This window comes from Felis catus, chromosome C1, assembly GCF_018350175.1.
Source record: "Felis catus isolate Fca126 chromosome C1, F.catus_Fca126_mat1.0, whole genome shotgun sequence".
Lineage (NCBI taxonomy): Eukaryota > Metazoa > Chordata > Mammalia > Carnivora > Felidae > Felis > Felis catus.
In genome coordinates this window covers 31,508,330-31,529,417 of record NC_058375.1, presented here as the reverse complement: position 1 = coordinate 31,529,417, position 21,088 = coordinate 31,508,330, and the positions used below count along the sequence as shown (strand labels likewise).

The following is a 21,088-nucleotide window of genomic DNA, read 5'->3' as shown; positions in this document are numbered from 1 at the left end:
GGCCAGTGGACAGGGTTGGGGGGAGGGGAGGACGGACGAGTCCGTGTTTGAGTCCATCTTTTCGACTTCTGTCCACTGGTCAGCTCGTCCCACTCACCTTGCTCACCTCCAGGGCCAGCTGGATGTCAGGGGGTGGGGCAGGGCATGGCATTCTCTCCTGGACCCTTCCCATCATGCTCTCTCCCGTCCCGCAGCCACCTACATCAAGGTTTACCTGCTTGAGAATGGGGCCTGCTTGGCCAAAAAGAAGACAAAGGTCGCCAAGAAGACCTGTGACCCCCTGTACCAGCAGGCTCTGCTCTTTGACGAGGGGCCCCAGGGCAAGGTGCTGCAGGTGAGTGTGATGGGGCAATCCTCAAAAACCGCATGTTGTCATTTCAGATCTCTTCCACGTACGATGTGTCCCGTGCTGGGCACCGTACCAGGTGCATTGATGCGCTTTACACGTTTGTTTTCACAGCCCAGGGAGGTGTTATTGCCCCTGGTTGATTCATTAGGAAACCAGAGTTCAGGGGGACAGCTCCACTGTCCCCCAGGTTGCCCTGCTGGTAGGTAGAAGCAGGGTGTGACCGCCGCCTTCTCTTTCCAGCCGGCGCTAATGTCTGTTGCTCATCAGCTCCATGCCAGGCTCTGTGTTAAGTGCTTTCCAGTCCTGACCTCCTTTTGTGCTCGAGATGGTCCTGGGACGTAGGTATGATGATCCCCATCTTGCAGTCTCAGAAAGGGGAAGTGACTCGTGTGAGGTTTCAGCTGGTAACTTGCACAGCCAGGGTGACCCCGGGGCCGAGGTGACCTCGCCCCAACTGCCCGAGAGTGCGGTGCCCTCCGCAACAGCACTGGGAGGGAGGGATCATCACCCCCAGCCGCAGATGAGGCGCCTGAGGTGCTCGAGAGGCTAAGTGGGGATAGTTCACAGTGGGGCTGGGCTCGGGGTTCAGTCCTGGGTTCAAGTTCCAGCTCCATCACGGTCTGCGGGTGGTACGTTGTGAAGAGTAAACGAGAGGTGCCTGTGAAGAGCCTCACATAGCGCCTGGCGCACAGACAGCTACTCGCTAGGTATTGGCGGTGGTGGCTGTGGCTGTTGGCCTTGCCGGAGGCCACGTGGGCGGCGGAGGGGAGGCCTGAGCCAGGGACTGTCTGGGCTGTGCGACTGCTCATCTAGGGCTCTTCCTCTGGGCTGAGGCGGTTGCATGGCAACAGCCCTCAGAGTTGCAAATGGCAAGGGCTGTAGAGCTCCAGGGTTCTGTGGGGGAAGGGGTGATCTTGGGTGTCTGTTTCCATATACACACGCACTCATATATTGGGATTCCGCTTTGAAAAAAGGATCCACCGATAAAAACACAAGTGTGAAACTCACTGAGCTCATCTAGTCCCCTCTTCCAGTTTTATGGACGGGGACACTGAGGTCCAGCGAGGGCCAGGGGTCTCCCCAAGCTCCACCATGGGCCAGGGGCAGACTGGGAGCTAAGACTCAGGTCCTGGACTCTCAGTCTGCTCCTTAATGGGGAAGGCTGTCATCTGGGATGCTGGGAGGCTCTGGAAGGCAGACCCAGGTTCCCATCCCAGCTCTGCCACCAATTACGGTATATCTCTGGGTCAGTTAATCAACCTCTCTGAGCTCCAGTGTCCTCTTTGTCAAAATAACGATACACAACACCTTTACCTAGATGGTTGTAACAATTGAGATAATAGATATAAGTCTGTAGGATCGAGCCTGTGGCACATCTTAAGTGCTCAGTAAGCTGTTGCCCCAGATCAGTCTTCGTTCCAGCTCTCTCTGTCTCATCTGTGCTCTGGTGAAACTTGCAGGTTCCTGGGCCCACTACTGAGCCCTGGAGTCAGGGAGTTGGCTCAGTGCCTCTGTCTCACCAGCCACCCCCAACCCCTCCGGCAGGTGATCGTCTGGGGAGACTACGGCCGCATGGACCACAAATGCTTCATGGGCATGGCCCAGATCATGCTGGACGAGCTGGACCTGAGCGCCGCGGTCGCCGGCTGGTACAAACTCTTCCCTACGTCCTCAGTGGCAGACTCTTCGCTTGGATCCCTCACCAGGCGCCTGTCCCAGTCCTCCCTGGAGAGTGCCACCAGCCCCTCGTGCTCCTAAGGACCTCCAGAAGAGGCCAGGATGTAGTGTGGGAAGGGATGCCTGATGGCCTCCCCTCCCTTGTACATAGTCTTTGTGTCTTTCTGGCCCCCTTGCCCTGCTGCATGCCTGTTGGCTACTGGGCCCGTCCCAGCTGGCAGTGGAGACTGTAGTGTGTGCGTGTGTGTGTGTGTGTGTGTGTGTGTGTGTGTGTGTGTGTGTCTGTGTGTCTGTGTCTGTGTGTGACCATGTTATATCTGTTCATCTGTCTGGGTACGGTCAGTCTTGGTGACTACATGGGCTACAATCCACATCCCTCTGTGTCTTGTTGAAAAGAAACCCAAAGGAGTGTTGTGTGGGCACCAATCCCCCCCGAGTCCAGGGGTAAAAATGGGGGCCATGGCCGCCAGTCCGTCCTGCCTGGCCCTGTGCCCGGGGCCGAGCCCACATGTCCCCGCCCGGGCCGCCTCTTGGCGGTCCCTGCTTAGTTTTCTGTCTTGTCCTTTGTTCCCCCTTTGCTTCTCCCAGCACCACTGCTCTCTTTTGAGGAATGTAGCACCCACTGCAGCTGGCCACCCCGAGGCCCCTCTGGGACCCGACGCCCTCCTCCCCACCCGAGCGCTCTGGCAGCTCTTCCCACTGAATGCATCTGCAGCATGTGCCATGCTCATCTGGTGCCCTGGCCAGGGGCCTGGGGAGCAGAGGATGCCCAGGGAGCTGAGGGCTTGGAGACCATCTTCTCCCTCGGGCCGGAGCCGCCTCCTTCCTATGGGTGAGACACTAGGAAGTCTTAGTTCCCAGGGTTGCTGGCCAGGCCCCTTAGAGGGAAGTGCTGGCACCTCCCTTAGGCATGTTCTTCACCTCCTGTCTTCCTCCGAACCTCCTCACTTCCAACATGCCAAAGGAGCTCTCCCAGTGGATCCCAGGAGGTGTGGACGTGGAGAGTCTTGACATCCAGGAGGCTGGCCTCAGAAGGGGGATGTTATCTGCCCCAGCAGATGGTCCCTGGGGGCACCTGTGTCCTCTCCAGGCCCTGGGGGTGGTCCTGTCCCTCTCTGGGCTCATGCTGGGGGGGGCCTGGCTCGTGGAGGAGGTGCTGAGGGTGGGGCTGCTTACTGGAATGGGGGGCGCTGGGGCTGACCTGCCCTGTGCCCCTTGAGAATCCCGTCTGACCTTTGGGGATTAGCTGCATGAGGTTGATCATTTGGGTCTCTCTTTGTTTGCTCATTTCCAGACCAGGGTCCCTGTGTGGGAGCTCAGACTCACTTGGGCTCCAGCCTTCTGGCCCCATGGACAGCCTGGCTCTGGACCCAGCTAGACTGCCATAGACACCAGCTCTGTACAAGCAATACTTTCCCCTTTCTGCCTCCCCACCTCCTTGCGCTCCGCAGCTGCCCTCTGGAGAGTGGCCTGGCCGGCCCTAGGCGCCTCACCTGCCTCTGCTTTCTTTCTACCCTTGTCTGGAGCTTCCCAAAGCCACTCAAAAACCCTGACTTCATTTGACAGCTGGGCCCTGTGGGTGGGGACCGGGGCCTGGACTGGCCCTGTGAGATGTCTGCTAGGAAATGCCCAAATCTGTCCTCTTCCTCCTCGGGTCTAGGGCGAAAGGCTAGAGGTTGCCCAGGGGATGGACACAGTAGCGCTTGGGTCCGCGTCTGGTGGGGAGCCAAGAGGTGGCAGGAGGGGTCAAGGTGTGGAGAAGACTGTCCCTCTGCCTCTTCCCCCGGCGTCAGCCCCACGTGTTGCGATGACTCTGACCCACCTACTCGAGGTGGAGGGGAGCTACCCCACCGAGCAGTGGAGGGAGGGGTCTCTGGGCCTGAGTGCTTGGGCTCCATTTGTAACCAAAGCTGGATGGATGGGCAGAGAGGCGGATTCTGAGGGCAGGTGGAGGTGGAAGCGTCTCTGCCCAAAGGGCCCCCTTTCCTGGCAGGAAGCCACATCAGGTTAAAGCCAGAGCCCGGTCACCTCTCTCCCAGGAAAACCCCATCGGCCCTGCCCACAGACAGAAAGTGGGTACGGGCAGTAAGAAATGAACCGAATGGGCTCCTGGCTCCTGCCGGAGCCTCCGTCCTTGTCTGATCACAGATGAGGACTGCTGTGGGCGTAGAGCGAGGGAGGAGGCAGCTGGGTCGAGTTTTCTCTTTAGGCAGAAATTCTCTCCTGTTGTCGGGACTGGCTAATGCATGCATTTCTCATGTTTCTAAAAATAAGGCGAAGGGCTCTACTCTTTGACCCTAGGGTAGGGAAAGGGAGGAAACTCGCTCACAAAAGGGTATTTTTCTGTTTTGTCCGTGAGGTGTTCACCTTCAGAGCGGCCTCCCTCAGGACGGTGTGAACGTACTCTACACTTTTGGAATGGTGGGATTCGTAGTGATCCACAGGACAGTGTAGACATTTGCTGATGTAGCACTGAGTGGTGAGACCCAGACCACACAGTCATCCCCAGGGAACGGGGGATATCACTGAGGGGTATCACCTTCTTCATTCCTCTAGGGGCCCAGGAAGACAGAGAAGGTGGAGGGCTGCCCGCAGAGCAATGGCCTCTGGGTAGCTGCAGGCAATGATGCCCTCACCTCTGGGGGAGGGTTGGTTAGCACCGTGGAACTTCTAGCCAGAGATGGGGCGTGACGTGTGGTGACTTGGGCCTGCCTACAGTCCCTAGCTGCCAAAACTGTCCAAGAGCTGGGCCACTCACTCTCCCACCTCTCTAGTGGGAAGCAATCCTCCCCGGGTAGACCTTAGGGAATTATTCTTTTTAGCCCTTGGCACCAAATAGGTTACTAATCCCCAGTGGATTCCCTCCCCCCCTCCCCCGCCCCCCATGATGGTGAGGTCACATGAGACTGATGTGTGTGTGACGGTGAATGGCTGCATTTAAGGGTCTGTTTCTCACCCTCCTGGATCCAGGGGTTTGTCTGAGAAACCCTTTGGGAGCGAGCCTGTCCCAGGAGGGGAGGGAGCACTAGTGAGACTCCTGTCCTTCCCTGGGGAGGGCAGCATCTTTGAGGAGAGGACGGTGGGGAAGGAAGGAACCATCTCCTCCAGAGTTCTCCCTGAACTGGGACCGACTCGCTGCCAGGTACAGCCTCCTGGCTCTGAAGGCCTCCTCACCCCAGGTGAAACCCAGAGCTGAGTACAGGATGGGCCTCTGCCATTCCCCTTCCTCTGCTCAGGCAGGATTCGTGGAGGATGTGGCAGAGATGGGGGTGGCCCCGCGGCATTGCTGGGCTGTGGGCAGGAACCGTGACGGATGATTCAGAGCATCTGTCTTCACGTTTCTGCTCTGTTCCATGTGTCCTACTTCCTTCTTAGACTCCTTCCCTACAGGAAGGTCTGAGGGCCTTTGGTATGAATCAGGCTCCAGCAAACGGGGCCAAGTCTAGGTTTGACAAGGGGGATTTGATCCTTCAGGGAAGAACCATCTCCAAAACGACTCCCCGTGCGGTCTCTTCCACCTCCCAGTTCTCCCAGGAATGGAGCGGTGGGCTAAGGAGGCCCTCTGGGGCATGCCAGCATTCCAGGGGGGTGAGGCAGAGCCCCGGGGCTCCAGAGAGAGGGCACCCGTGTAGCCCATCGCTGGTGGGATCGCCGGTTCTCCCAGGGGCATGACGCCTGCCAGGGCCAGCCTCCAGGAGAGCAGGCCCCTCCCCCACCCCTTAAAGACACTAGAGACCTCCAAGGGTCCGTCTTTGGAAATGAAATGTAGCACAATCTTAGACTGCGTTACCAGGAGCCCTGACCCGCGACCGGGGCTCTTGCTCCTCGCCCTGCTGCCCAGGAGACGCTGAGCTCCTCCCCCACCCTGGGACTCCGGGGGCTCCCGCTGCCTCCCATTCCCTCTCTTCCTCGGCCCAGAAAGCAGCAGAGCTTCAGTAAGGCTGCTCTTCTGTGTCTCTGATTGCTTCCTGCACTGTGCAAACTCTGTGCAAGAAATGGCTGCCTTTGCTTGATGGTGTAGACGAGGTGCCCCCCGCCTGGGCGCGGGAGACGGTGTACCGTTCCGGGCCAGGTTGTCCAGCAGCGTTTCCGCGGCGTCTGCAAGGAGGCGGAAAAGAAGAGGCCTGCCTCCCGGGCCCGACTCCTCCCTGTATCTCCCTCTCCTCGCCGTCTCCTCCAATATCCTGGCCCGCAAAGAGGTTCTCTAAAATGCTGCTTCCTGTACCGGATTCTCTCTCACTGAACGAAGAGGGAAGCGATGGGCGTGTAGACTCCCCCCTGCCTTCTCCCTCAAGTCTGCTTTTCACTCAGGTCAGAAGAGGACGGGGCAAAACCAAACACTGGCGACTGAAGGCAGGGGGGTCCCGCCCAATCAGGCGAGGCCTGATGGCGGCTGGATTGGCCTGGTCTGGCTGGGAAAGGGTTATTTTGAGAGTGCCTGAGCATCTCAGAGCAATGTCGGTGATGCCAAAGAGAGCAACTCGGTCTCCCCCCCGGGCACCGACTGGGCCGCAGGTGTTGGCGTGCCTGATGGTGGGACCTTGTTCTCTGACAAAGGGCTTAATCTTTCCATGTAGCAAAGCAACTCCTTCTCCCCCCCTCCCCCAACCCTGAGCTCGGGCTTTTGTGGGCCCAGCGTGGCTGTGCCTGTGAGGAGAACCACACCAGTAAGAGAATTCTGTCAGGGGCCTAGACTAGCTTGGGGCGATGCTTGTTGAAAAGTGCGTTACTGCTTTGGGAAAACATTCCGGGGCTCTAGTTGGAAACTTAGCCAGTAAGGCCAGGGGCCCTGGTCCCCACCCCCCCACCCCCACCCCAAGGAGTCCACCCCGTTGTCAGGAAGGGTCCGCGAGACTGGGGCCCAGAGAGTTTGGCTAACAGAAATGGGCCCTGGGAATCCATGGGCAACAGAGCATCCGCCCCACGGGTCACTGGCCTGGACGGCTGGTTACAGGGAATGGAAGGCTGTTATATACAGTTTTGTCCAAAACTGTGACCTTGTGCGAGACTCCTCTCTCTTCCGGGCCTCAGCTTCCTCATCCGCAAAATCAGAGCATTTGCTAGTTGCTCCATGGTTCCTTCCAGGTTTTAAAAGTCTGATCTGGAGCTGAGGAGGGTTTTGAGCCTGGTGCACCTGGTTCCACGGGCCGGAACCTTCCAGCCCCTCGTGCCCCAACTGGGTGCAGGTCCTCATCCGTCCATGCCCAGATGCTGCTTCTGACAAGAACTCTGGGAATCCTAACAGACTCTGCTTCCCCCTCTTCGTGGTTTGTTCTCCCTCTTTTCTTCTTGCATAATGATGAGAAATAATTAAGGGTTGTCTACAATGGACAATTTTCACGGTGCTGATGTGATGTCACAACCTCAGCTGCACCCTGCAGTAGGTCAGTATCCCCACCAGCAGATGAGACCGGGTCAGTCCTCATTTCTGCTTCTAGAATGACATCCGTGGGAGAGTCGAACACCTGAGGACGTTGAAGGCAATGGTCTCTGATGGGAGGAGAGAGGGCACTTACTTCCTGTCAAAGTATTTTGCTTCTTAAAACCGTTCCTCTCTCCAGAATCTCTCACCAGACATCATCTCCGCAGGCAGAGTGGCTGCTTCCTTAGGAAAAGTTGGCCTGATTATTCCATCCACTCCTTTAGAATGTAAATTCACAGGAGGCAGGAACCCCTTTTTTAGAATTTCCAAATGCATCCTGCAAAGAAAGAGATAGCTGATAGGGACTGACAAGCACACTGTTTAGATAAGAAGCAATTAGCCTTTTATATCTGCGCTCTATACATTTTCTATGTGCAGCATCTTCCCAAACTTGCTGTGGCTCCTAGGTGGCAGGTGGACGGCTGGGAGGACTGCCGGCTGTTTCGTCCAACATTCTTGCCAATTCCCTTGAGGAGAAAATTCTTCACATGGCTTCTGCATGTACAATATTTGGGCAGCAAAAAAAAAAAAAGATTAAAGTCAGTTTGAAAATGGTTTCGTGTGTTGCCTTCTGAAGACAGTTCTTAATTCTGCGAGAGAGAAAACCGGGTTCCAGGTGACTAAAACGAGGAGGACCATGTGAAGGCTGAGAGGCAGGAGAGGGCAGTACGTCTCGGAAAAGGGCCTGAAACCTCGACCTGGGTCTCTGAGTCCTGTGCGGGAACTCTGTTGCCACAGGGATATCCGTGGGCCATGGAATGGGACTGGGCCGGGCAGCTTCCTGGCTGTCTCCCAGGGTTCCTGCTTACAGGCCCTCAAAGCCTTCTCTCCCCACAGACTCCGCAAGGGATGCCCAGAGTCAAATAGAGGGGAAGGTAATGTGGAGCTAAGGCCACTGCTTTTGACCCCTCATACATTGCTTTCTGAGCTCTCAGGTCCAGGAACTCTGCTCATGCATATGGTGGGGACAGTCTTGTTTATTTCAGCCACTCGATACCAGCAGTAAACATAGCAATTGACCTCCACCCCGTGAACTACAGCAACCGTTGACCCCTGGAGCACCCCTTCCCCTCCCTGTCAGGAAGGGACAGAAAGGTATGTTAACATTTAGTCACTTCTGGCCAGTGTCATTGTCCTCCTGGGGCTGGGGCTGTGGGTACGGGAGATGGGTAAAGGAAGTGTCCCAATGTCACATGCTTGCCAGGGGCAAGGCTGGCATCCTCCACCCCAAGGGTCCTTCAGCATGACCACTGCCTTGGCTCTGGCCTGTGGCCTTGCAGTTCCAGGGGGCACCCTCTCTTGAGAGAAGGGTCATGAGGCCAGGCTCACTATATGAGCTCGAGTGCTTCCCAGGGTTCTGTCTTTCATTTCTTTTCCACTTCTGCTCTCTGCGTTATCTGGGTGGGCCCAATCTAATCACTTGGGTCCTTAAAAGTGGAAAACTTTTCCCAGCTGTCATCAAAGTGAGATATGATTGCAGAAGAATGGTCAGAGACGTGTGGTGTGAGAGAACTGAAAGACTAAATATATGGAGAGTAAGCCATACCATGTTCATGGATTGAAAGACACAATTATGAGGATTTCTATTCTCTCCATATTTATCACCAGATTCATTGCACTTTCAGTAAAAGTCCCAACAGGCTTTTTGAAGAAATTGACATACTGACTAAAATTTATTTGGAAATGCAAAAGACCTTGAATAGCTAAAGCAATTTTGAAAAAGAAGAACCAAGTTGAAAGAATTATGCTACCTAAGACTTACATAAAGTAACAGTGTATTGGCGTATTGGCAGAAGGATGGACCTATAGACCAATGGAACAGAACAGTGTGCAGAAATAGACTTATGCATGGCCAATTGACTTTTACAAAGATGCCAAGTAATCTTTCCAACAAATGGAGCTACAGCAGCCAGATATTTGCATAGAAAAATATGAATCTTGACCTTCCACATTGTACACAAAACTAACTCAAAATGGGTCATAGACCTAAACATAAAAGTTGAAAACTTCTAGAAGAAAATGTGGGGAAAAAATGTTCATAACTTTATGGTAGGCAGTGGTTTCTTAGAACATAAAAAGCACTTAACCCTGAAATATAAAGATAAATTGGATTTCATCAAAACTAAAATCTCTTTAAAAGACACCATTAAGACTCCTAATAAAATGATAATTTCATAAGAGAACCAAAGTAAAAACGGGCAAAAGGTCAGAACAAATGTATCACAAAAGAAGATATACAAATTGCCAATTGGCACATAAAAAGACACGCAACATCTGGGCGCTTGGGTGGCTCAGTCGGTTAAGCAGCCACCCATGACCTAACTTCAGCTTAGGTCATGATCTTGCATTCGTGAGTTCGAGCCCTGAGCCAAGGCTCTGTGCTGACAGCTCAGAGCCTGGAGCCCGTGTCTCCCTCTCTCTCTGCCTCTCCCTGCTCATAAAATGAGCTCTCTCTCTCTCTCTCAAAAATAAATAAACATTTAAAAAAATTTTAAAAGGGGTGCCTGGGTGGTTCAGTCGGTTAAGCGACCAACTTCGGCTCTGGTCATGATCTCGTGGTTCGTGAGTTCAAGCCCCATGTTGGGGCTCAGAGCCTGGAGCTGTTTTGGATTCTGTGTCACCTCTCTCTCCGCCCCTCCCCCACTTGTACTCTTTTTCTCTCTCTCTCAAAAATAAACACTTTTTAAAAACCCACTCATCACCATTATTCGTCAGGGAGCTGCATAGCCACTAGAATAGCTGAAATTAAGGACTGGCAATATGAAGGTGCTGGCATGGAGGTGAGCAGGACTTTTGCTGAAAATATTAAATGGTACAACTACTTTGGAATATGGTTGGGCAATTTCTCTTAAATATCTTACACACTTACCACATGACCCAGCAATTCCTCTTCTGGGTGTTTATCAGGAAAAATGACCACATATGTCCACCCAAAGACAAAAATGTTCATGGCAGCTTTATTCATAATAGCCAAAAAACTGAAACCATGCAAATGTCTAACATATCTGTCAAGGTTCAATCAGAGGACAGGAGCCACACAGTAATTTGAATATGGAAAATTTAATCGTAAAAATTATTACCTTAGCAGTGGAGTAACCCTAAGAGAACTGTACAGAACCTTCTAAGGCAGGAGAGTATCCAAGGAGGGAACAGATGGGAAGAGGGTCCTCTCCTTCAAGCTGGGATTCACACCTTGTTGAAAAATGTGCAAGGCCTGGCCGATGGTCTCCAGGTCAGCATCAAATGTCCCTCTGGGTTGCTGATGGCAGAGGCTGGCGGGGAGTGCCCTGGGAGAGTCCAAGTCAGGAACCTACTTACAGGCAGAGTGGTGAAGGCCTGGGGTGCTTGTGCCCGTGTCTGGATGGCCCCTGGAAACACTCCCGCCGGGAGCCGGTGGGCTGAGGCCGGCAGGCTGGTGCCCAGGGGAGTCGGTGGTCTGTTCTCCAGCAGGGCATGTGAGGCCTGAGGTTTGCAGAGTCCATGAAGTGGGCCGTAGTGAAGTGGGCACTGGGCTAGGCCTGAGGCCGTGAGCCCACATCTGGATGCATAGCTGGGGCAGAGCAGAGGATGTGCCCATGCGTTCATCTCTGGTAGCAGGTGCAGAGGAGCTGAATGAAGCAAACAGAAGCCCGCTGGGCCCCGGAAGGGAAGTTTCTTCCTCCTGCCGCGTCCCTCCAGCGCCATCTACTGCCATGGCTCAATATTGCTCTCGATGCAAGTGAGAAATGCTTCAAAGAGCTATCTTACTACTGCGGAGCAGGTAATGAAGGGTAGATTTGGAGTTGAGAGGCAACAAACTGATAACTGTCACACCTAGCAACAAGTGCAATGGAAAAACAATTTGATGTATTAATATAACGGGATCCCATTCGGCACTAACTAGAATGAACTACTGATAGACAAAATAACATCGATGAATGGCAAAAACAGCATACGGAATGAATGAAATCAGACATGAAAGGGTAAATCCTGTTATATGAAATTCCTGACCACACAAGACTAATCTACAGGGATAAAATGCCAATCAATGTTTCCTGAGGATTTGGGGTGGATGGTATTGACGGCAAAGGATCATAAAAACATTTGGGGGCGATCCTATATCTGGAGGTGGTAGTGATTCCCTAGGCATATACATTTAGCAATGCTACCTTGTAAATTTCAGGGTAAGGGCCACTTGAAAAGATCATGGCTTTGATAAAAACACTGTAAACCTTCCCTCTTCCTGCAAAAGGGGCGTTCTCAGCATGTGAAAGCCTTGGTGGTCACAGAGGACTTTTCTGGATTTTTCTGGGATACAGATGAGATGGTGCACCTGGAAGGAAGTTACCCAGGACCCCCCAGCCATGGTCTCTCTGAGGGCAGGCCCCTGCATTCTTTCCGGCTCGGCCATCACCAGTCCCGCATCTTCCATTGGTTTAGCCATAAGCCCAGGTGGTATAAGAGGACAGTTACCAAGGGAGACTGGCCAACCAACCAGACAAGGATTAGGGACACAGGGAAAGTAATCTGCTTGAGGAAAAGGAACTTACCAAAGATCCCAACAGCTTCTGAAAGTGTGAGGCATTATGGACTGGCGTAGAGCAGCAACTACCGTAATTAGTAATACTAAAAATTACAAGAACAAATGGCAAAGACGTTGCAGAAGATGTCCAACAAGCAGTTCTTTTGTAAATAAAGGCCAACAATGAGGCGTTGACCCATAGCTAATGTTGGCCAGTGCTGGCGGTCAAGTAGAGAGTCTACAGTCTTGATTCATATGCATGTGCACTTGCCTCGAAACTCCAGAAACTGATTAAACCCATCACCTGAGATCCAGGAAAATTTGTGAAATGTAGGCTGGTTATTAAAGGCCAAAAGTCATCTTATAGGTTTGATAATATCATTTCACTTCCTAGGTCTTGGGCATAGATGGCCCAGAAGGAGTTTACTGAACTCACTTTATGAATAATATTTAATGAACAGTTTCTCACCCCAACAAGAACACTTGTTTGTGAATGATGGAAGATGAGGCCTTTTAACTCAGTGCTCTCAGTGCTGGGCACCCATCCCTGAGAACTCTCCCATGGCGTCACAAGTGGGCCTATACAAGGACGGTTGGTTTGGAATTGTCCACAGTGGACAGAGTCAGAGCATTGGGGTGTGTGACTGTCCCTGGGGAAATGGACCAGCGTCATCTGGGGGAGAAGCTTGGCAGGAGACAGTGCAGAAGTTAGAAGCAGAGATCACACACACACACACACACACACACACATAGGCACATCCTGAAAATAGAGTGCTGGGTGAAAGCAAACAGAATGAAACCTAGTGCCTAATCTCATGTATGAAAATTAAAAATACAGCTCACAAAATAACACCACAGATTTTGTGAGAATACATACACATACCTGTCAAAATATTTTGAGTGGTGTTTACATGAGGAAAGAAGTGAGAAATGGGCATAAAAGTGAATAAATAGAACACAAGAGGGGCCTTCCTCAGGCCAATGATACAAACATGTTAGGAACCCAAGAGAATGATGAACTCAGCTGACTCTGCTCCTGGTGTTACAAAAAAAAAAAAAAAAAAAAAAAGGTTCCTCAGGACACCTGGGTGGCTCAGTTGGTTAAGTGTCTGTCTCTTGATTTTGGCTCAGGTCATGATCTCATAGTTCTTGGGATTGAGCCCTGTGATGGGCTCAGGGCCAGCTTGGGATTCTCTCTCTCTCTCTCTCTCTCTCTCTCTCTCTCTCTGCCTCTCTGCCTCTCTAAACAGACAAACAAACTTGAAAACAGAGTTTCCTTATCCCAGGAGAAAGGTCTTCTATGACCCAATGGACCTCAACCAATCAACATGATACAGAAGGAAACTGAGAGATCAGAACCAAGTTTTTCAGACTGCATAAAAGGGCTGGAAAACAGAGCATCTCGGAACATTCCATTCACACCATCATCAGGCCAGAGCTGCCTGGACCTCCCGTGCTGATCTCTGGTGACCTGGACCTGGGGGTGTGCACAGATACCTGTGTGGGGGGGGGGTGTCCGTGACTTAAGTGTTGAGATGAACAACGACCATCAGAATTCAGCAATCTTCCCCAAGCTCTATTCCCTGCGGAGTCTCTTAAGTAAAAATAATAAGATCCTCATTTTTATATGATGTAAGGAATGGATATGGAGGCATATGCTATCCTCAGGCAGCAAGATAACCAGGATATGGGGGAAAGAGACCTTTACCTGAGGGAAGTGCCCCTCCTGGTTGTGTGCCTGCTGGTCATCATCCAGTGCCCCCCGTGTTCACCATGTCACCAGGATGCTGGACATCACCTTCCCAGGAGTTCTGGGAGGGACGCGAGGCTTCCATGATGGAGTGTGGGAATCGTCAGGCCTGGTGAGGGCTGGTTGGGGGCAGATGTCCTAGCAGGAGCAGGGGAGGCCTATCTGGGCCCAAGGCCCATGAAGGTGGGGGAAGAAGTAGGGTGAGGAGGAGGGGCAGGGGTAAAGGGAGAGGGGTGGGAGGAGAGGGGGGCCAGTCGGAAGGGGCGGCGGATGCAGGTGAGAGGGGGGGGGAGGCGGGTGGTGGGAGGAGCAGGGGGGCAGGCAAGGGTGGAAGGGCCCCAGGCAGGGAACTGGGAAGGGGTAAAACCCATAAGAGGAGGCAGGTGGTCTGGGCATGAGGTAGGAAGAGAACCAGGTTGGTCTGAGTAACTGGTGACCGAGGCAGGCATAGGCTGGAGAGGCAGGGAAGTCACAGGGACAAGAGGCAGGACAGCGGGCAGGGAGGGGGCAGGAGGAGTGCGATGAAGAGGACGCTGAGCAGGAGTGAGGCCAGGCAGCTTCTTCTGCATGGCTCGCAGTTGAGAAATGAGGGTCTGTGTGATGGCCTCAGCGTTCTGCATTCTTTCTTTGCTTGATTCCATTGTGACTCCGACTCCGTCAAAAGAGGTTCCAAGATTCTACAACATTTTGACTTGGAAGGCACTTTTGAGATCCTCGAGTACAGCTTTCTCCACCTGACAAATTAAGAACCAAAGGCCCAGAGGGTTGTCCCAAATCACCCACCAGTCAGTTAGAGACATGGGGTGGGCAGAACCCAATCCAGAGCTCATAAAACCAGTTCTAGGCCGACTGGCAGTGGGTCATAGGACAGGGCTCTCCAGGGAGTGGCGGGGGCCCCTCTGCCCATTAGGGTCCGCCCTAGGTGGCCCACAAGGGAGGTGGCCACTCTCTATCATCCTGGAAGGAGCCTTGACAGGCGCCTTCTGCTCCTGTCCAGGCATTGCCGGAATTTAGAAGAAGCCCCTTACCTCCCTACCATGAGAAAGCCTGCTGCATATGCCCAGGAAAGAGATTGAACATGAAATGAAAAGCAATACTGACCCACGCACCGAGCAACCACTGAGCTCCCATCCAGGCCTGGGAATGGGGAGCCGGGGAAGAAGGTCCTGGAGCAGAAGAAGGAATGAAGGAGAGTTTAGAGCTTCCCTCTGGTCATTGCATTAGCTGTTCCCATACCTTTCTCACTCTGTCCCACTAGAATGTCACAGGGCGGGCATGTTACCTCCATTTTAAGGAAGAAGAAACTATGCCCAGAGAGAGATAGACAGCTGCCCAGGGCCACACGGCCTTGGAACAGTCCCAGAACCAGAATCCGGACACCTGGTTCTGTGCTCTTGTCATTAAATGACCCCTTGGGGAAATGGGACGGGCATATAAGGGGACGTGGATGGAACGACAGAAGCCACAACCACCCCTTCTGTCTCCGTTGTGCCTCTTTCTTTTATGATTTTAGAATTCCTCAAACGTGTGGGATTCTCACGTACTCATCTTTGTCGCTGATGTGTCCCTGTTAGCCAATCTAGCTCTGGCTTTCAGGGATTCCTAATCGTCTCTGGTCCATCAAGGAAACCCCTTCTTGGTTCCCAGTATTATAATAGATTTAAAAAAAAATTTTTTTTTAAGTTTTTGAGAGAGACAGAGACAGAGACAAGTGGGGGAGGGGCAGAGAGAGAGGAGACAGAGAATCCCAAGCAGGCTCTGTGCTGCCAGATGGTGCCTGATGCGGGGCTTGAACTCACGAAACCGTGAGATTATGACCTGAGCCCCAACCAAGAGCCAGAGGCTTAACCGACTGAGCCACCCAGGCGCCCCTGAGCACCTCCTCTTTAAACCAAGATACCAATAGTAGCCACTTCTGAGGGTCTTCCAGAGGAAGAAAGGCCGGATGGCTCAGGCAGTTAAGCCTCTGGCTCTTGGTTGGGGCTCAGGTCATGATCTCGCGGTTCGTGAGATCAAGCCCCTCGTCAGGCTCTGTGCTGATGGTGCAGTCTTCTTGGAATTCTCTCTCTCTCTCCCTCCTTCTCTCTCTGCCCTCCTCCACTTATGCTTGCTCTCTCTTTCCCCCACAATAAGTAACTAAAAACTTAAAAAATATTTTTTTTTCTTTCATTCCTCTGATTCAGGGCAGAAGCAGGAGGTGATAGGAGGACTAAGCCTCCCACCTTGGAGCAGAACCTCTGCTTTATCAGGGAACCCTGTCCTATTTCTGTCTGTATGTGTGTGCATGAACTCCTGAACTCCTAATAGACCATATTCGTCGTGGCTCTCCAGAAAAACATCCAGTAGGACACTAGTGCTCTGTGGTCACAAAATGGTTACCATCTGACGGGACACGAGCAAAAGGTCATCAGAAACCCCTGTGAAAAGTGCTGATAGGGGAGGCCCCGGGTGCCATGGAAGCACATAGAAGGGTGCCAAGCCAGACTCGGTGGCTCTGGAAAGAGACAGAGACTTCCCAGGGGACACCTATAAGGAGACTGAGAGCGGGACGCACGTGGCTGGAGTGGAGGCCGCACGGTGGCCAGACCACATCAGGAGCCCTTGCCTGGGCCCCAAAATTAAGGGTGGGGTGGGGGGAGAGGTGCAGAATTAGCAGAGCTAAAGACGTGGGGTTGTTATGGCAGCAACATCCGGGGAAAAGAAACGACACAGAAGAAGACCTGGCATCGAGAGAGCACTCTGTGGTGACACGGTCATTGCCAGTGGAGGTTTTAGGGAGTTTCTGCAAGAGAGATGCCGAAGAGCTGAGCTGCGGTCTCTCCTGGTGGGGCTCCGTAAGCCACCTTACAGAGAGTGGACTTTATCCCGTGAAATGTAGGAGGCTCGGAAAGCTTTTGAGAAGGAGAAAGGCATGGCTAGAATCACGTTTTAGAAACACTGCTCAGATCCCGCGTGTGGACTACACCGAAGGAGGAAGCAAGGAGTGCAGGTAAGAAGCTATCGCACAGAATCTAGACTGGTCTCCGCTGTGCCGGGGGTGAAGATGGAGGGGGCCATCTGAGATGAATTAAGGAGGCAGAATGGGCAGGACTTACTGACTCGTCGGGAGCGAGATACAGGGAGAGGTAAGCTTAGCACTTGAGTTTCTGGCTTAGGCAGCAGGGTGGATGGGGAAGATTAGAAGAGCAGGTGAGGGGCACCTGGCTGGCTCAGTCGGTTAAGTGTCTGACTTTGGTTTCCGCTCAGGTCACGATCTCACGGTTCGCGAGGTCAAGCCCCACATCGGGCTCCGTGCTGACAGTATGGAGCCTGCTTGGGGTTCTCTCTCTGTCCCTCCCTCTCTCGTTCTCTCTCTCTCTCTCTCTCCCAAGAATAAATAAAAATTAAGGAAAAAAAAAGAGCAGGTTTGTCTGACGGGACAAAGAATGGGCAGGTGGAGGGTCCTAGCTTTGAGCTATTAAGAATCAAGTGCACTGTAGGACATGGGTTGACATTTGGGTGTCCTCCAGGAGCTCAGAGAGAGAACTGAGCGATGCGTGCCATTTGAGAGGTGTCTGCAAACATATACCCTTCAAAAGGGATATTAAGGGAGGAGGGACAGCACCTAGGAGCAAGGAACAGCATTTATGGCCCCAGACAGACTGAGGAGTCCACCAAGCGGACTGGAGATGAGCACCCTGAGAGGCAGGAGGAAACCCAGGAGCACGGGGTGTCATGGGGCCCACGGCAAGAGAGTGTTTTAAGATGAAAGGAATGATCAGAGAGGTAAAATAGAGACTTTTTCTTTTTTTTTTTTAATGTTTATTTATTTTTGAGAGAGACAGAGACAGAGCACGAGCAGGGAGGGACAGAGAGAGAAGGAGACACAGGATCCAAAGCAGGCTCCAGGCTCTGAGCCATCAGCACAGAGCCCCATGCGAGGCTGGAACTTGCGAACTGAGAGATCATGACCTGAGCCGAAGTCAGAAGCTTAACCGACTGAGCCAGCCAGGTGCCCCAAATAGGGACTTTTTGTATTCAAACAGGGGACAGTAGGCAACTTCAGTCGTGTGATTGTAAGCGGTTAGTCAGGGGCTTGGAGTTGACATGCCCATGACTCCTCAGAGCGCCTGCATCTTGTGGCCTTACCCAGGGAGCAGAGGTGCCCTGCCTTTCACTTGAACCCAGCCGGCACTGGACAGTTAAAGGAAATGAGTTCAGTGGATTTAAAATAATCCGGTGAGCTCCCACCATCACTGGTATGCTGGGGGAGATTTCACCTGCAATCGAATCAAGGTGATGGAATGATCAGGCCAGAGGTGACCGGACCCAATCAAGGAACTCCCTAAAGGTGGCGAGAAACCCAGGTGTGGTGAGTAGAGCCCTGCTCACTTTTAAGGGAGGCAGCCTGGGGCGGTAGGTGTAACCCTGGCTCAGCCGAGACGGCCCCCCAAGCTTTCAGTCTGTGCCGGTGAGTGCTGGCCTGGAGCCCCCGCTGCTTCCTTTCCTAGAATTCTGCTCACTCCGCACTAGGTTGCTCCTTGCCTGGGGCAGGAGAGGGCACTCGGAGAGCTTATCTTGAATATAATTTCTCAGCTCCTTCTGGTTTGAATGGCTTTGGATTCGATTTGAACGGAGTTGGAAGGTTTCTCCAGGTAGGCCTGAGAAAACCTAGCAGGGCAGGTATCGGAGTTGTGGGGGAGGGGGGGTCGTGCCACACGGGCTTTAGGAGCCTCCAGGCGGGATTGCTCTGCCGGCACCCCAAAATATAGGCCGGGAACCCGCTAATCCTGGGGGCCTCGACGCCTCCGCCCAGACCACCCGTGCTGGGGCCGAGATAGCAGGGAGGGCGGCCCCAACCTGGAGGGAGGACTTGTCCCTAAGGGCCTCTACTTTTGTGCCCAAGCGTTTTCTCCCGGTCAGGAGAGACTGGCGGACACGTTAATGAAAAAAAACATTGAGAGGGAGAGCGCGAGCCCATTAGAACTTGCCAGCCGGCAGGCAGAAGACGGAGGCGTCTGGTTGATCAAGCGGGAAGAGGCTACGATATAGGCAAATATTGAAGGAACTTACGTGAATTGTACCTCGGGTTTGGATTCCTAATTGTTGCCTAAAAACGGCTTTTGAAGAGATTCCCTTCTGGCAGCAAGCACAGCAGGAAAGTTTACCATAATAATAGCACCAAGAACACTAGCTAACGTTTGTGCGCTTGCTGTAAGCTAGGTGCTGTGCTCAGGACTTGACGTTGTTTATTAGGTCATTCTTTCCTCAGTAACCCCATGGCGGAGATGGGGGGCTCTCTCCTTTCTTCCTCCCTCCATTCTGCAGAGCCTGCCGAGGGATGCAGGGTCGAGGAAGGGCTTGGGATTTGTGGTGGTGGTTGTGGTTTTTGTTTGTTTGTTTGGGTTCTTGTTCTAAAAGTTCTCTCTGCATGCACCGGAAATGGGGGGGGGGGGTCAAGTCCCTGGAGGGAAACGGGGTGGCGTCTCGAGCACAGGTTGGGGCGGGGTGGGGGGTTGGCAGGGATAGTTTCAACGGGCAGAGGAAGGAAAGAATATCCGCAGGGATGCAGGCACGCCGGTAGCTTTGGTGGCCGGAAGAGGAGGGCTTCCCTTTCCGGTTGTCTTATTCTTTCGGTCAAAGGAGGGAAAGCCATCAGGAGACAGCGAGGAGTTGCACCTGCTTGCCAGGAAGGGCAGAGAGTAGTAACAGCTGGCACCGAGGGCGCCCTAGACGGCAGGTGGCCGTCTAAGCACTTTGCTAGCGTCCACTCGTTTCACCCTCCTACCGCTGAGAAGTAGGTGCCGTTTTGAGCCCATTCTGCAGATGGGGAAATTAAGGCACGGAGAAGTTAAATAAGTTGCCCGAGGTTAGCCAGCTGCTAAGCGGGCGGAGAGAGCCCTGCAATTCAGGCACCTTTGCCCCGACTCTCCAGTTGTCTTGGAAAGCCGGCAACACGCTCATGGGTGAACTGTAGGATTCCTAGGGGGGAGGGGGGGGGTTGCTGAGGCCTCTGCTAAGTGAACCCAGTTGTTAAAGTTGAAGTCTTGACTTGGCAACAAGATACAGTTGATGCAAGACGGGAGATCCCAGAGTGAGGGCCCAAGTCGCCCTATGAAGACCTACAAAGAATGTGACCTAAGGATCTTTTCCAGAACTCCTACCTTCTGCCAGACAACGGAGGCAGAGAGGAGACGTGTGAAGGGTCTTCTTCGGGGCAATGTTGCCGATGCCAAGCTGAGGGTCCTCCCTCCTCTTTGGCAGCCGAGTGGGAGGATGCCACTCTGGAATCTCAGCCTAGTGAAGGGGGCTTCAAAAGCACCACCTAAGCCGGGAGCAAAGAGGCTGGGGGGCGCCTGGGAAAAGGGGACGCCCAGTGCAGCGGCCTGTGGACATGGAAGTCTGGAGGGCTGGAGGGGGTCTGTCTGACGGGTGTCTTGCTGCCCTGGGGCAGATCCCATGCCTGAATGTGCCCAGGCAAGAAGATACAAACGTTTCCTGCGCCAGAAGCTAGAGAGGAGCTGTCCTAGTGTTGCCTTGGGTCCCCATCAACGGCACTGTCTAGCGGGATGAGGAGACCTTGGCGACAGAGGCTGAGACGTGGTGCCAGGGCTGAGGAAGGAATCATAAACAGCCACCTGAACAGAAGTGCGTTCCAGAGTTCAGCTCACTGAAAAAGAAACGTCAGTGATGTGAAACCTCTGAGTAACAGTCAGAGCACCACGAGAGCATTGGCTTTCTTCATCTACCAAATGCAACCGGAGAGCCAACTTGCACCCAAGGGCTTGAGACCAGTTTTCAAGAGCACTCATTCACATACTACTTTTATTCCTCCTCCTCTTCCTCCTTCACCTCCTCCTCCGACCTTACACTCTAATGGGTCCCCAACAGCAATTAACGGATAGGGGAGGAGGTGAGCGGGAAGAGAGGAGAGAGCACAGTGATGAAGCCCTTTCCCACCGCAAGCTTCCTACCAGAAGCCGTTCCCACCTGGGGCAGGTGGGAAGGCTCCACGCCAGGTCACGTCTGGACATTCTTGTCACTGTAGCCAGACTGGGTTTGGGACCAAAAATGAGGGTAGGACTGTCTGTTTGCTAAGAGAAGAAAAGTTACAGGTCTGTTGGACTCCCTTCCAGGAAAGGAGATTACCCCCACTAAATATTTAAAGGGATGGTAAGAGGCAAATCGGTTTATGTCGCGTGTGGTACTTACTCCCCACATCTGTAGTCGGGGAGGTAAAGGGAAGGCAGTCAGTGTTCTGTGGGCCTTTCTCCGGCACTGATCAGCTGCTTGAGTACAGGCCCAGAAGTCAGAGTTGGGTTTATCAAGGCTGGAGGTTTCCTAGATTAGTGTGATGGGTGGAGAGGGGAAAGAAAAGGTTGAAGTTCTTCAAAAAGACCGTGGAATCTA

At 53.1% G+C, this 21,088-nt stretch overlaps 1 protein-coding gene and 1 long non-coding RNA gene across 8 annotated transcripts in view; one reads left to right on the top strand and one right to left on the bottom strand.

The window, feature by feature from the left end:
* Positions 1–8,003, top strand: part of RIMS3 (regulating synaptic membrane exocytosis 3) — a 57,895-nt gene extending 49,892 nt beyond the window's left edge. For 6 of the 7 annotated variants that reach the window (XM_045035611.1, XM_045035609.1, XM_045035610.1 and 3 more), the window contains 2 exons: positions 195–334; positions 1,895–8,003. In XM_045035611.1, the coding sequence (XP_044891546.1) occupies positions 195–334; positions 1,895–2,107 (353 nt within the window). In that variant the 3' untranslated portion in view covers positions 2,108–8,003. Of the gene's footprint in view, positions 1–194; positions 335–589; positions 692–1,894 lie in introns of all 7 variants that reach the window. The other variant, XM_023258526.2, reaches the window with a different exon arrangement.
* Positions 8,004–10,488: 2,485 nt separating this feature from the next.
* LOC109502259 lies at positions 10,489–14,428 on the bottom strand. The gene is made up of 3 exons (XR_002160758.3): positions 13,658–14,428; positions 11,978–12,053; positions 10,489–11,261 (listed from the first exon to the last, which is right to left on the bottom strand). It is a non-coding gene; the product is annotated as an uncharacterized LOC109502259 (long non-coding RNA).
* Positions 14,429–21,088: the final 6,660 nt, after the last annotated feature.